Source organism: Cnephaeus nilssonii, assembly GCF_951640355.1.
Source record: "Cnephaeus nilssonii genome assembly, chromosome: 12".
NCBI classification, from domain to species: domain Eukaryota; kingdom Metazoa; phylum Chordata; class Mammalia; order Chiroptera; family Vespertilionidae; genus Cnephaeus; species Cnephaeus nilssonii.
The window spans coordinates 67,371,311-67,387,092 of NC_137083.1; the positions used below are offsets into that span (position 1 = coordinate 67,371,311).

The window sequence follows — 15,782 nt, forward strand, 5'->3', positions numbered from 1 at the left end:
AGGTTTGACCTTTGTTCCTCCTTTTGTTTTTGAAGATACTGCTTTCCCTTTGGACGACCTGAAGGTGCTCTGAAAGCTACACTTTCCTTACTTGAAAGGGTATGTTTGAACATTACTTTACAAATACTCTTCACGCGGTCAATTGCTGGGTGTCTCAGCTGTCCAGGCAGACAGTCTCATTCCTCAGGAGTGTGCTCTCCTTTAAGTCCATTGTGTTTCACCAACTTCTCACGCTTCCTTGCTATCTTCAAAATTTTCCCTATACCCTGCTTCTTCCTCCCAAAGCCTTTCTGAAGCGCAGCTTGGCTTCATATGCTAAGTTGATGGCATCTTTTTGGTAATTTTCTGTTTTTAATCTTGTTTCCTCCCATCATTAAATAGGTGTGGTAGTTTTTTTCAGTCAAGTATAATGAACTGTTTTTCAGACTTCACAGTTGTCTTATCATTCCCCCTGACTTATTTGTACTTCTACCTGTCATAGTCCTCATACCTAAAAGAGTTTATCATTTAATATTCACAAACATATCATTCTTTGTATTCTAAAAATCATCTCAGAATTTATTTCAATTAAATCTGTGTATTGCTCTAAATGAATTCACGAATTGTAGAAATTCATTTCCCCTCAAAAAATAAATAGCAAATAAGGTTTCATTCCATGCTGAAAATTGGTTTATTAATGAAAGTATATTCTCCACTCCTGTTTTTGTGATAGATTAGGTTTGAAAGGGAAGTATCATTTTCATCTGTTTATAAAACTTTTCATATGCTCATTGGAAGCTAACAGGTAAGTGGGTGGCCAGTTCCTATTCCTTATCAGTGCTAAAAGACAATGTCTATGCCCTAGCTGGTTTGGCTCAGTGGATAGAGCATCGGCCTGCAGACCCAAGAATCCTGGGTTTGATTCCAGTCAAGGGCAGGTATCTCGGTCACAGGCTCCACCCCAGCCCGGGCCCTGGTCAGGGTTAGTGCAGGAGGCAACCAACACATGATGTTTCTCTCACATCAATGTTTCTCTCTGTCTTTCCCTCTCTCTTCCACTCTCCCTAAAAAAAAAAGAAAAAGACAATATGTAGGAATCATCTATGGCCCATGATTTGATCATTCTGATGCTGATTTATCAACTTCAAGCACTTGTTCCTGTCTGTTTTTCAGCCCAGTGAACTCTAGATTGCATTGTTTATTAGCACCTCTATGAAAACCCCAAAGGGATTTTAGGGATTTAAAGGCTTGGGAGATGAGGGCTAGAACTAGTAGCTAAAATGAGGTCTTTCACATATAAATTGGTTTCATCTACAGATCCCTATCTTATCCTTGATTACTGTGCATTGTGTGAAAGAAATATTCTTGTAGGAATTATCTATTTAATTAGAATTTTTATAATATTAAGAGCTGCATGCAACCCAAGCTTTTCAAAGGATATATCTCATCGTATTCATTAAGGTACATGGATAAGATAAAATCCTGCCCCGACCCGCGGGGCAACAACGCAGACACCAGAGACGAACCTAAGAGAACTAGACAAACAAGGGACGCGAAGAATGGAGGCAAGACAAATGGGTTCTGATCAAGCCTCAAATTTTTATTCTTACAACGGTGCCTTATATCCAAGTCAGGGAGTGGGAGGTGGGGCGCGGGGAGTGAACTGTGGACCTATCAGTGCTTGCCAGCAGGGGCTGCAGGCAGGGAAGGGGGTATGAGGAAGTAGCCGTGGGTGCAGGTGGTTTCTAGAAGGGGAGATGTCTAGGAGGGATGGGGGCTGAGCGGGTCATGTGGAATTTGCTAAGGTCGTAAAGGGTGCTGACTATAGATAAAGGATGGGGCGGTTGGAGGGCAGGTGTGGTGGTAGAAGGGCAGTTATGCGAAGAATGCTTTGTCCTTAGGCATGAGGAAGTAGGCCTATGGTGAGGACCAGTTTTCCATGAGGTTCTGTTTCATTAGCTTACTAAAATAATGTTAGAATTAATTTGTCATTGACTCTTGGCTCCTGACATCTCCTCCCTCTCTGTTTAAGAGAAGGGAGTGGGCCTTAACCAACCGGGGAGACATTGACCTGGTTCCTCCCGTGGGCTTTGTATGCCCACCATGTGTGGTTTTTGACATCTTTTGGGGAGGAGAGGCAGAGCCATTATTTTTATTGATGTCAACCTCTATGCAAACCAGGTGTACTCTCAGGGAAATCCAGAGGAGGTTGGAAAAAATGTCCCGATCTTCCCTTGCAATGCTTTGCTCTGCACTCGGTTTGATACCCATACCTCTGGCTCTGGCTCTGGCCAGAGCGTAGGTAAGCATCCCTCTGGTTAAGATGCTGTCCCCGTAGGGAAGGAGCGAGTCTGGGTCTGGAGGTTTTCTCGCTCTTGGTAAACCGAGCCCCACCTATCGGCCATTTCCAGGCATTGATAATGAATCTGAATGGGTTTTGCTAAAGCTGAATCTATTTGCTGTTTTACGAGGTCGGTTATTTTTCTAAATGCCCAAGGGCCAAATGTCTTCATGGCTGGAGCATTCCTGTTAATTCCTCTCTGTTGCAGGAATCCACATGGTCTAGGAGTTGTTTTCTGAAAATATACAAACACATTCTCGACCAAGGTTAATAGAGAACTCTTTTCTATAAATTTTACTTGGGATCCTTTATTTTTTGCCCAAACAATTTTCCTTTGGCTTATTTTGACACCATATATGTTTTTCATGGGTGTCCTGCTGTGTGAAGATTAATTTTCAAAGTAAAAAATTTTTTCTAGATGTAATTTACTTACAGGATATTTTTTCTTACATGGTATTTTTCCACTATCCCCCTTTTTTATTTAATTTTTAGGAGGCTTTGGAAGATTTTTATAATGCAGTCTTGATAACTTTAAATTTTAATTTTTGCACAAAATATGACTGCTTTAGGTTCATTGCATGTTAAGTAATTTTACCATGAAATGAACTATCAATAGAAATTTTGGTTAATACTTTAGGAACAGCTTTTGTACAATTACATTTTCTTGAATATTTACTTATTTTCAATTAGCCAATTTAAATTAATCTGAAAACTTGACTATTTTACTGTCAAATTTAATACTCATTAAATAACAACAATCTTAGTTTACTCAGTAAATATTAATGGAAAGGATTATTTTGCATCCTTGAGAAAGCCCTGAGCATTCCTGGATTTAGATATAGGGCAGCTGCCATCAGCCAACTCTCTGTTGCCTGGGTCTCAATCCAAGCTGGGCCAAGTCTCTTTCTGTATCTGGGTCCAGATCTGATCTGATCTGGGCCAAGTCTCTGTATGTTGCCTGGGTCCCGATTTGAGCTGGCATGGGAAGCGCGAAGCAGCCATGGGGCAGGAGACCTCCTTCAGAAGGGGCGAGTGTTCAAGCCCCTGTAATGTTGGGGGGGTGAGGTTCTGTGCCCCACCTCTGTTGACCCCCAAGTTCTCTCCTGATGGCCCCTCTGCGACTGTGCCTGTCTTAGGTTGTTCCTCCCTTGAGGAATCTTACCCGTCTTTGACTAACCAGCCATCCTCCGGGGCCAAGCAGGGTGATGTGAGGTTCAGTTCTGTCTCCTTGGTAGCCTACGCCCCTATGGCCTCCATGCCCAGTACCTGCCTTGGGATCCCCTCGCCTGCTGGCGGGGCCCCGGCATTGATCACATATCTTGGGGAACCCAGGTTTCTTCTCCAGGGAGGGCCCATCTCACGCCATTGGGCGAGAGACAGATCCATGGTACCAGTCATTATGAGGCTTCAACCTCAGCATGAACTGAAAACTCAGGCAACAGCTGTGGGCAATTGGATTGTGAGAAGAGGGTCCCTCTTGGCAAAAAGAGCAAGAAGGGTCAATATAGAATGCTCAAATGCTTTCCCAAGGGGCTTTCCACACAGTGGAAGGGATTAAATTATTTCATGTCCTTTTTAAATTGCTGCCAAACATTCAAAGAATTAATTTGTAAGTTTGGGATAATTGTACAATGTGCTGTTGTAAAATATCAAAAATTATAATGAAATTTTAAAGTATCATGTAAGAATATTCTTTGTTCTAGGCCATGGCAATTCAATCTCAAACTGGCTATCAATTTCTTTTGTACACAAAAGGTTTTAACCAGTTAAAGTCTCCTAATAATTTCTAAAAGTCATTTAATCTTTTCTTATCTACACCTTCTGAGGTCTGATGCATTGATTATCAATTACAATCTCTGATGTTTGAAGGAAAACTCTATTTTCTCCCAAAATAATCTGCAGGCTATAGAGAGTTTCATTTAAGGATCTTTGTCTTTCTTTTTACAACAAGCAACCTGTATGGTTACAGCTTGAAAGGCAAGCCTCAGGCGACTAGCTAGCTATATTACAAGTATTCTTACAGTAAGGCTGACTACTAATTTACTTTCAGATTTAACATTTTAATAACAATTTTCAGTTTATACTGTAAATGTTAGTGAAATAGAATTTAAAATCTTAAAATTTCTTTTTTATAAATTTATAATTATATTTTTAAAGTATCCTCTTAGGCTTATTTGAATATACAGAGGAATCATGGGAAGCCTTCAGTAACCCTTTTAGAAAACTTATTTAAATTGCTTACAAAGACATTGGCTTATTTAAAGGAAGGGGACTGGCCTTTGTTATTTCAAGATGGTGGCCAAAAGCCACATGGCCAGAGGGGCAGGCAAGATGGCGGCTGTCTCACAAGGGGCAAATGTTGCCCCGCCTCTGGCTTAATTAAGAATGCAGGTGGCTACGAGTCAGGATTCAACTACTTATAAAAACATTGGCTTCTCATGTAACTTAATTTATATGAGACATTGATTATATTTTAAAAATCCAATTTATAAGGTAACTTAAGTAGGTATCTTTAATTTAAAAAGCAAAGAAACCTATTCAGTAAAACTTATTTGATACTTTATTGTTCTGATCCAAAAGTATAAACACTGTCCCACCTCCAGCCGATCCAAAAATGCAGGCTGCTTGAGGCTTTTGTCTTTTTAGAAATTTTACTGCTGTTGAAAATGTTGGCTATATTTAAATATATTGTTTTTGCCCTCCTTACAGGCAAAAACTTTCATTATTTTATAAAGCTTTCCATGAAGAGAGAATAGACTTTTGAAATACATTTAAGGGCCTGTGAAATGTCTTAAAAGCTATTCTCAAAACCTTGAAATACCTTGGAAAGGTCAAACATATAATATATATATGTATATATATGATTTAAAGATTATATACTTAAATTATCTTAAAGAATATCAATTAAATTTAAACTGTATCGCAGAATTAATTCTCTTTTTTAAATCAGACCAAGAAGTAACATGTTTTGAATTCCTAATTATTTAAGAGAAAACACATTTTATTTTCTCAAAAATTAAGTTGCTATACTCTAGGCATTTAGTTACCACAATTCTATAATTTCTCACAATTCAATCTGAACCTTAAACTTCCAGAGTTTGTAAGTCAAATATTTAGCAGTTCTTTATTAATAACCCTTTATTTTTTTTTTTTAAGAATAAATTTTAAAATCTAATAGTTAACTTTAAATCATGTTTTTTCTAGCTGGGGTTGGCCTAGCCACTTGACCTTTTCTGGGAAGGTCGGCTAGCAAAAGGTGTAGCCATTGAAATGCAAATTAACATTCTTCTAAGATGGCTGCTGGGGGGAACCAGCCTACCTGCATGCTAGGGGAAGGGCGTGTCCACCCTTCCCTCCATAAAAAAGGGTGTAGCTTTAAAACCTTTTAATGGAGAGTAAAGAGACCTTAAACTTTCAGAGCTTTAAATCTTAGATAGCAAAATTAAATACTTAGCATTTCTCAAATCAATAATACTTTTACATTTTTAAGGATACATTTCAAACAAAATATAAGGCATAGTCAATTAATAGATTAATTAATTATAACATCTAGACTTCATACTAGGCATACTCAGATCAACATTTCAGTATTATCTACTTCCTGGGGGTTACTTGCCTCGGGGTGGGTAATTTCAAAAGAGTCACCCCAAATCACCTTGGGAAACCAGCCTCTATCTCTCTCCCTGGTTCATCTCCACCATCTTTAAGGCCAAAATAGTCTCGGGTTTTTATTCTGTACACAGAAAAAGGTCAAGTCCAGCTCAAAACTATGCGCACTCGTTTTTAAACTGGCCTTTTCCCTTGCATGTGCACAGAAATCCCGGATGCATTTATAAATTTGTAAAAGCTTTAAGTCATTAGCTGGAAAATAAATAAAGATGGTGAAGATGAGGCCTTTCAAATTGGCTGTCTTGGGGAGTGGCGTCCATATTGGATCACCTCGTGTCTCCCTTCCCCCACCTCCTTCTTTCTTAGGGGGAAGATTCAGTAATGGTCTGGCATCTACTGTTTTTATTTTATTTACTTTTTTCAATTTTTATTTATTTTTATTTTTAAGGAAAGAAAAGATTTTTAAGATAAAGAATTATTGGCCGTTGCTGAAAAGTTCCTTTTATTCTTTTTTACTTGGTTACAAGTAGTTTACACGTGGAGGCAGAAGAGGTGCAGATGGTATTCTTAGAGACTTGCACCCTTCCATTGCAGGCTGTAACCCACTTAGACATTCTTAAACTCTCCTGTGCTGAATCAAGGCCATCAACAATTAAAATAGGAATTTTCTCTGGACCAAAAGTCTCATAATAATCCTGAAGGGCGTGTGGAAGGGGGACGGGAGTTTTCTTTAAGAATTTCCTCCCCCGTTTTAATAACTTCCTGAACATCAGGGCCATGTGAGTGGATTTTCAGCATGTAAATTCCAGTAGGAAAAAGTAGTTACAGGAATCTTTTTCAGGGCCAAAGGCTCGATAAAAATCTTGTAAAGCATCTCCTACTCTAGCCCATCGTCTATGATTGATGGTTCCTTCTAGGGGGAACCAGGGAAGGGTATCATGGATAAAGTCAAAAAACTTTTTGGGATCCTTCTTTTTAACCCTTACTCCTCGCGTCCTGAGGGATTTCTTGAGGCTATCAAGGAACATTTCATGACTACTCAGTGAATGCCCCATTCCTGGTCGGCTGGATGGCTTTCTAGGTACTTATCCTCTCCCACGTAAGCCTCCGGGCTGTATAAACCCCGCGCCAGGTCAGCCTGACTTTTTTCGCCTACTGTGAAATCAAAGCGGAACTCTCACTTTTCAATATTGCTCTTTACTCCCTTGCTTGCGTGAAACAGTCGGTAGGTATAACCCGCCTACTCGGACCCTCATAGACGAGGAAGAACCCTGATGTCCCCCGTCCCTTAGGAACGGGGGAGGTGAACTCCTCGTGGTTGAGTCTATGAGGTGAACGACCTTTTGTTCATAGCAAGCTCAAGGTTTGGAGAGCAAATCTACTCAGTGAGGAATTCACGACAGAGAAATCAAGCAGGGATACTAGGCCAGGTGATTCAGAGTTGTCACTACCGAGACTGGGTACCCTTCACTCTTCCCCAGTACGGTGAGGTGACTGCTTATTAGTGGGCTAGAGGAATTGACCCGAAAAGCCAATAATAACAGCCGAGCAAAGAGGGGTGAAATGTCCGAAAATGCTTGTTTGTAAAATTATCCACTTACCTCACTCCGATCTGACTCGCGGCGGGTGCGCGGCGATCTAGGGGGGAATGCAATCCGAAGGTGCGAGATCAGGGGGAATGCAATCCGAAGGGTCGCCTGGCCAGGCCTTTTCAGTGGATGTTCCCGTCGGAGGGTCTCTAGACCACGTTGGGCGCCATCTTTGCCCCGACCCGCGGGGCAACAACGCAGACACCAGAGACGAACCTAAGAGAACTAGACAAACAAGGGACGCGAAGAATGGAGGCAAGACAAATGGGTTCTGATCAAGCCTCAAATTTTTATTCTTACAACGGTGCCTTATATCCAAGTCAGGGAGTGGGAGGTGGGGCGCGGGGAGTGAACTGTGGACCTATCAGTGCTTGCCAGCAGGGGCTGCAGGCAGGGAAGGGGGTATGAGGAAGTAGCCGTGGGTGCAGGTGGTTTCTAGAAGGGGAGATGTCTAGGAGGGATGGGGGCTGAGCGGGTCATGTGGAATTTGCTAAGGTCGTAAAGGGTGCTGACTATAGATAAAGGATGGGGCGGTTGGAGGGCAGGTGTGGTGGTAGAAGGGCAGTTATGCGAAGAATGCTTTGTCCTTAGGCATGAGGAAGTAGGCCTATGGTGAGGACCAGTTTTCCATGAGGTTCTGTTTCATTAGCTTACTAAAATAATGTTAGAATTAATTTGTCATTGACTCTTGGCTCCTGACAAAATCCTAAAAGATAGCTTTACTTTTGGGAACCGCGTCCCATCCTGGGTACCAGCCTCTCTGTGAGCTGGTTTCCATGGCAGAGCTCCCTCCTCCCCTCCCCACCCCCAGCAGGGAAGAGTTAGTGGTAGCAGTGATGCCCCATGCCCTGCACTGACAGGGGGCAGGATGGACAGTGACCTTTATTGCAGTTGTAGTCACTAATCATGTCTCTTGCTGAAGTGAGGGAGGAATGGTAAAAACCTTACCTTCGTTTTCATGTCTCTGTACTTACTGACCCCTTAGCAAAATAAAATAAAATCTACATGTGAATTCTTGATACTTAGTAAGAAATATTGCCTGGTTTCAACCCTGGACTCACCTCATTCTAATTTTAACAGCTACTTATTTCTATTATTTAAAAGGTTGTTACCATGGTAAGGCCTAGTGGTAAAGTTTGTAATTCTGCCTATGGTACAAAATTAATCTGATATTCAAATTTCAGTAATAATCACATAAAAATAATAGTGCATGTAATGCTTGTACATTTTTTTACTATAAGTAGAAAGATTTTTCTGACTATAAAGAGTCTAATGTTCAGTTCAAAATAAAATGCAAATATGTGTCTGTTTTAAAGATTAGTACTATAAGAGTATGATGAATAAATGAAGTTGATGGAGAGGAAGCTTTCAAATGATGGAGTTTGTTGTTTTCAAAAGGAAAATTTGCCTAACAAAATTAAAATCCATTGTCAGGATCACCAATGCTAGAACCTGAAAAATGAGACAGAGGGCCAAAAACCAGGACTACAGGCTTTATTAGAGGAGAAGGACCCCTGCCGGGCTGCCCCTCAAGGGTAGTAGCAACATGTGCAGAGGGGAACATGCCTTTTGAGGGGAGAAATGGGAAGGGATGGGGCTTAGGGTATTTGGCACCAGAATCCTTGAGACCCCCAGTAGACACCCCTGACAATGCCCCCTCTCAGCAGAAAGTAGCTATGGAAGATGGACCTTCACCCCTGACCTTGCCCGGACTCTCAATTTTTTTTAATATTACTAAAAGCCTGGAATGATAGATCTTTCCTTCCCCCAACTGATGGATGGAGTATGACGTAAACTGCACTGGCGGCCTGGATATTCCTGAGCACCTAACCAGGCACCTTATATGGACTATACATTGAACCACCAATCAGTACCTGCCAAATACCCTAAGCCCTCGATTCCTAAGTATCTAAGTGCCCAATCATGTGCCTTATATGAAACCACCAATCAGCACATGCCAAGTACCCTAAGCCCCATCCCTTCCCATTCCTCCCCTCAAAAGGCGTGTGTCCCCTCTGCACGTGTTGCTACTCCCCCTTGCGGAGCAGCCCGGCAGGGGTCCTTCTCCTCTAGTAAAGCCTGTAGTCCTGGTTTTCGGCCCTCTGTCTCATCTTTCAGAACCACTGAATACATGTGAGATTATAAGATCCTTAGTGCCAAGACTTATGGAAAGAGAAAGAAATAATGAAGCAGGAAATGGGTGTTTTCATGTTCTATCATTATTTCTTCCCCAATAAAAGACTAATAGGATAGTAAGAACACTTAAGTATCGTCGTCTTTATAGTAACATTTTGCTATATACTTTATAATTTGAATGTAAGCAAATCAGGATAAAGCCATTAATTTTATGAAAAATAGAGTTTGACTAATAGTGTAATCAAAACTTATTGTGAGCAGTTTTATCACTAGAAAAGTTATCAGCCATTAAATGAGTGTTTAAATACATTGTATTTTGAATTATGGATATAACTGTATTTCCCCCTTACCAATAGTAATGTTTTTAAAGGAAAAAGTCCAAAAACACAATTTAGGAACCCAATGGAGAATAATCAGTTTTTTCTAAATTAGAAAGTTTCCACGTCTTTCAACACTTGAAACTACGTTTCACAGAGACAAAGAAGTTTTCTCCCTCGTGAGTAGATCATAGTAACTAAAGTTTAATTAGTGAAAGCAGTGGTCTTGATTTTTATAGAGCACAAAAAGTATGCTTCTTCTTAATGGAGTCTTGTTATTGTTTTTATCTATGTTGCTCAAAACATTTAAAGCTTTGAAATTAAGAGCTAGGAGGACAAACCTTGTTTACTGCTTGTCCCAGTGATGGTAATCCTGATCGGAAACAGCTGCTCTAATGGTGTCCTGGGTCCCTGGGGGAAGAATGACAGTCACACTGAATGGTGGCTTGGCCTGTGGGAGGTTTTGATGTGCACAAATGAGGCTTCAGCAGGAGGAGCCAAGATTAGAGGATTACTTCCCAGTTGTGAAGTGCCGACTAATTACTTCCCCCGTGTTACCTAGGACCCCTCCTACTAATAAATAGTCAGGTCTAGAACAATTTGTATAATTTGTTTTTAGTGTTTTATGCAATCTCTCTCTCTCTCTCTCTCTCTCTCTCTCAAACCCCACCCCCCCCCCCCCCCCAGGTTTTAATGAAAGATATTGCCACTCCCATACCAGCAGAAGAGGTGAAAAAAGTGGTCAGAAAATGTCTGGAGAAAGCCGCCTTGATCAATTACACTAGACTCACAGAATATGCCAAAATAGAAGGTCAGTGCAGTGAGCAATTGCCGAAGTGGCAGAGAGAGCCAACAATGCCTATTAACTGAATTTTCTGTGAGAAGCCCTTTCCTTTTCTGAACAAACCTGTGCCCTGGCAAAGGGAAATGTCTCATTAAAATCTCAGCTGGTGAACTGAAGAGCTTTTTCCTATTCATTGCTTTAATATGCCTCCTGGGACTCTGCTTGAATGAAAGACCCAGGATTCGTGCTTAAGTTGTCCTTTGTTCTTATTTTGAGTTTGCAAGAAACCAAGAGGTGTTTTCATGGGTTGTGTTTTTTGGCATTACTGTAAGTATGTCTAACATTTAAACTATGGACGGTGTATTCTTTCCTGATCAGTAACAGTGTAGTATTACATAATTTTATTTTCTATTCTGCAGTGTCACTCAGAGAAGGGGGAACTTGTTGATTATCATGAGGGCTGAAATAAATGGATAGAATTACTTGCAACTTTTAATTGCTTGCAGTATATTGATGCATTGGAAGATTAGATCTCTTGAGAGGACTGTGCATTTTTTTCTCTTTCTTCAGGTTTTATTCATTGAGGAAACTGTCATTTAAGATGTTTAGAAATAAGTAGGTTGAAATTTGTGGCCAAGTCACACAAGCAGTTTTTACTCAACAGTCCTTTGATTGATATAATTAAAAGTAATAGAAAGGACCTTAAATTTTCTATCTAATTATAAAACAAGCTTGTTCAACACATGTATCATTTACTTAGGGAGGAAAAAAGCTTGCAATGTCAAATATTTATGTCTAACTATAAAAAGTAAATCATTAGAAAAAATTTAGTCACTTTTAATATAAAGTTTTACATGATGAATTATAAATGTATTAATTAGATGCTGTTATAATAGTTTCATCAAAATGGTGACAATGGAAAAGGTGACTATAATTGGCTGTATTATATATCCTTTCTTCTCTCCAAATCTGATCAAGCTTTCTAACAAGCATGTGATAACCAACCTCCTGAGTGATTAACAAAAAAGCCATCCCATCACTATAGCAACCAATATTATATCACGAGAGTAACAACATGAAACCTCCTTAGTTACCAGTTTAACATCATTAATTATGATATCATGTTGTGTTAAAGCACAAGCAATGAATATTAGATCATTTGGGGAAAGTGGAAGATAAACAGATTGGTTTTCACATTTTGAATACTCGTTCAGTTTTCATGTTTTGGGAATAATGGGTGTTGCGTACACGGATTGAAAGAATTAATATAAAAGTAGACATATTAAAACCTTTCAAATCTGGCAATGAGAAAAATGTGGACAACCTGAATAAATACAGTATTGCTTTATCTAAATATTATGAATCCTATCCAAAAAAAACGATGAAAATCTTTTTTAAAATATATCTTTATTGTTGAAAGTATTATAGATGTCCCACTTTCCCCCCTTTGCCCCCCTCCACCTCACACCTGCACCCCCAGGCCTTCACCACACTATTGCCTGTCCCCAACACACACACACACACCCACCCCCGCCTTCCCTCTGAGATTTGTCAGTCTGCTCTATGCTTCTGTTGGTCTGGATCTATTTTATTATTTTTGTTCTTAACTGTCTATTTTAGTTCATTATTTTGACCATTACCTAATACTTTCTGGAACGTACCCTCTCCTATCTGAGAATATTCTAGAAAATGGATCCTAGAAATCTAGTCAGGTAGGACTACTGAGCAGTCTCCTTTTCAAAAAACAAAAGGCATGCTTATTGGATGAGAAAAACTTCTATGCTTTTTATTATCTCCCCCCCTCTTTGTTTTGTGTCTTAAAAAATAAAGAGCTTTTCTTTTATGCTTAGGATCAGACTAAGAACAACGTCACATCTAAGTTAGTGGGAAGTGGGCTACTTTTCTCGGCTGGATTGGCCTACTGTATTATGTGAGCAGCATGGGTAGTTTGCTTCTCTCCTAAACTGTCTTTTCTTATGTTTTAGGCCCAGCAGAAAAGGAAACAGGTAACAGATGCTTGTGCATGCACGTGTTATTTCTAACGTGGTGCTGCTGTGTTTTGATATTATGAGTAGCCCTTTCCTTTTCAGGACTCCTATTGGATCACTTTAAGATGGTGGAGAAAACTTTGATTTTATCAGAACTATCGAGAATGCTTTGTAGGGAAACGTATAGGCCATTTATCTCTGTAAAAGTTCAGCACACGCTTCTGATATGAATTCAAAGCAAAACACCTGAGGCTGTGTTAATGTTATGCATTATTTTTTAAGCATAGACGCTAATCTTATTTGGAAGCTGTTGCCAGTGTTTGAAGGGCTCTTTCAACCAGAAAAGAGGACCATCTTTCCTTTATCACTCCTGAAAAATAACATGAGAGTGAAAAGCACCAATGCTGTTAAATAAAAAGGAAGCAGCTCTTAACTTGGAAAGTTGTTAATCATAGGGAGGAGCAGAGGTTATGAAATCCCATCTCAAGAAATTGCTGGGAAAGAGTTGATTTTGAAAGGTTTTGTTACTTTTTTCTAGTGTCACTTATCACAGTTGTAACTTTTATGTTTGAATATTTTTATTTATTGACTCAGAGAGAGAGGAAGGGAGAAATAGAGAGAAGGGAAGGAGAGAAACATCGATTTGTTGTTCCATTTGTTTATGCATTGATTGGTTGATTCTTGTATGTGCCCTGACTGCGGTTCAAACCCACAACCTAGATGCATCAGGACAACACTCCAACCAACTGTGCTATTCAGCCAGGGCTGGAATAATTTTAGTTACATTTGCTGTTACCTATTTATCCTACCTATCTCCTCTTCAGCCTCATGAAGGCAGGATCCTGACTGAACTTGTATTCCAGAGTCACTGTTGTATTCCCAGCATCCAGGACTATGCCACTGACATGACGCAGGTACTGAATACTTTGGAGAGGGACAAGAAATCAGTTTCATCTGAAAGCAATGGAGAAAAATAAGAGTGATGAATGAACCTTTCCAGTCCCAGTTTGCTTATTTCGTCAAATTTTGCACGCAGTGTTATAGACAAGTTTGCTTGGGTTGTTTTTAATTGAAGTCTTCTATTAAGGCTTTGTTTCTTTTTCCTTTTTTCCCTACATTTTTCTTTCCTTATTTTTCTGAAGCATTTGACTTCTCCGAGAGTCAGGGACAAAACACTCAGAGCCAGGAAAAGGGAGGAGAACACACCTATCATGGTCGCCAAAGGGCACTTTAGGAAAAAATGAATTAGGAAAAAGGAATGAGACTGCCAGTCCCTTTCATGACAGCCCATTGTGACAGCAACAGTCCAGTGCTCTTTAACAAACTTTTTCAAAACCTCTATGGCACTTTATCCCCCACAACCTTGCTGTGGTGAACACAGTTTTTATAGTTTGCACACAGTAGTCCAGGGTTGTTAGTGGCCCTCCCACTGCCAGAGAGTAAATGAGGAGGCCACCTGGGACGAGAGTCGGGTGTCCTGATCCCCCGCCTACAGGGCTCTGCTCCTTCCCCTGTGAAATACGAAGGGGGGTCACAGTGCACCTTCAGGAAGGATGGGGCGCAGACTGTTGCCCTGTTCCCATTAAAGAGCCCGGGAAAGGACATGTGCTGTTGTCCCCTCTTACCTCATTGCCACCAGACGGAAGCCTTTCCTTCACATGCATTGAGTATCCACACCTCTGCTCAACTGGACAGCCTGACATGAGGAAAAAGGCCTTTTAAAAATTAAATGCTTGCATAGAGAAGAGGAAAAAAAATGAGAGTAGTCTCGGTAATTTAAGTGGATGGAACAGAAAGCTAATCTCAAGTGAAGAATGTTCTGAAGTAACAGAAGAGAGGTTTTTAAGAAATGTAGTTCTATTCCTTCAGTTGCATTTGGTTGTGAGTTAACAGGGTTACTTAGAAATGATGTTAGGGTGCTTAGAAAAGTGAGTAAAAATGAGGATATCAGTTGAATGTGTAAGAGCGCAAATGCTGGATAAGACTTTCAAACAGCACTCTCTAGGGCATTATAATCATTATCCATTGTTAGTTTGTAGAAAAGAGTAAAATTCTGCCCAAGACTTGTCATCATGTTCTCTACCCACTGCCTATTGCTCCAAAGATTTTTTTATTTACATTGCGTCAGTAGTTCCTTAAACAACTCTTCAAACTAGAAACCAGCTATAATAAAAACACTCAGAAATATTCAAACAGATGGAGGCAAAATAGCGTGTTATTAAATAATGAATGGGTCACCAATGACATCAAGGAATAAATTTAAAACGTCCTGGAAACAAATGAAAATGAATACACAACAACCCAAAATCTATGGGACACAGTGAACGCATTCCTGAGAAGTTCATAGCACTACAAGGCCTACTTCAAGAAATAAGAAAAATCTATAATAAATTAACCCTAAAACTAAAAGAATTAGAAAGAGAATAAGAAAATCCCAGAGGAAGTAGAAGGAAGGAAATAATAAAGATCAGAGTGGAAATAAATGACACAGAGTCTAAGAAAAAAAAATACAAAAGCTGGTTCTTTGAAAAGATAAACAAGATTGAATAACCTCTAGCCAAATTCATTAAGAAAAAAAGAGAACCCAAATAAATTAGAAACAAAAGTGGTGAGGTAACAACTGACAACATAGAAATACAAAGGACTGTAAGAAAATATTACAAACAACTATATGCCATCAAATTGGGCAACCTGGGCAAAATGGGCAAATTCCTAGGAACATACAGTCTTCCAAAACTGAATCAGGAAGAATCAGAAAACCTGAATAGACCAATATTAACTAATGAAATTGAATAAATAAAATAAATAAAAATAAAAAACTTCCAGCCAGCAAAAGTCCTTCACAGAGGAGTTTTACCAAACATTCAAAGAAGAACTGGCACCTATACTCCTCAAACTATGCCCAAAAATGTAAGTAAAGGGAATGTTTCCAAGCTCTTTTTATGAGGCCAGTGTTATCCAAACCCCAAAACAAGATAAACAGACTACAAGGAAAGAAAATTACTGGCCAGTATTCCTGATGAACAAAGATGCTAAAAT

General features: G+C 39.7%; 1 protein-coding gene across 3 annotated transcripts in view; it reads left to right on the plus strand.

Annotated features, from left to right (window-relative positions):
• Positions 1-15,782, plus strand: part of CADPS2 (calcium dependent secretion activator 2) — a 484,731-nt gene that overhangs the window by 367,570 nt on the left and 101,379 nt on the right. For all 3 annotated transcript variants that reach the window (XR_013814316.1, XM_079786439.1, XM_079786438.1), the window contains exons 15-16: positions 36-99; positions 10,659-10,782. Coding sequence is in view for 2 of the 3 variants with exons in the window: in XM_079786439.1 (XP_079642565.1) it covers positions 36-99; positions 10,659-10,782 (188 nt within the window). In the remaining variant the exon portion in view is untranslated. The remainder of the gene's footprint in view (positions 1-35; positions 100-10,658; positions 10,783-15,782) is intronic.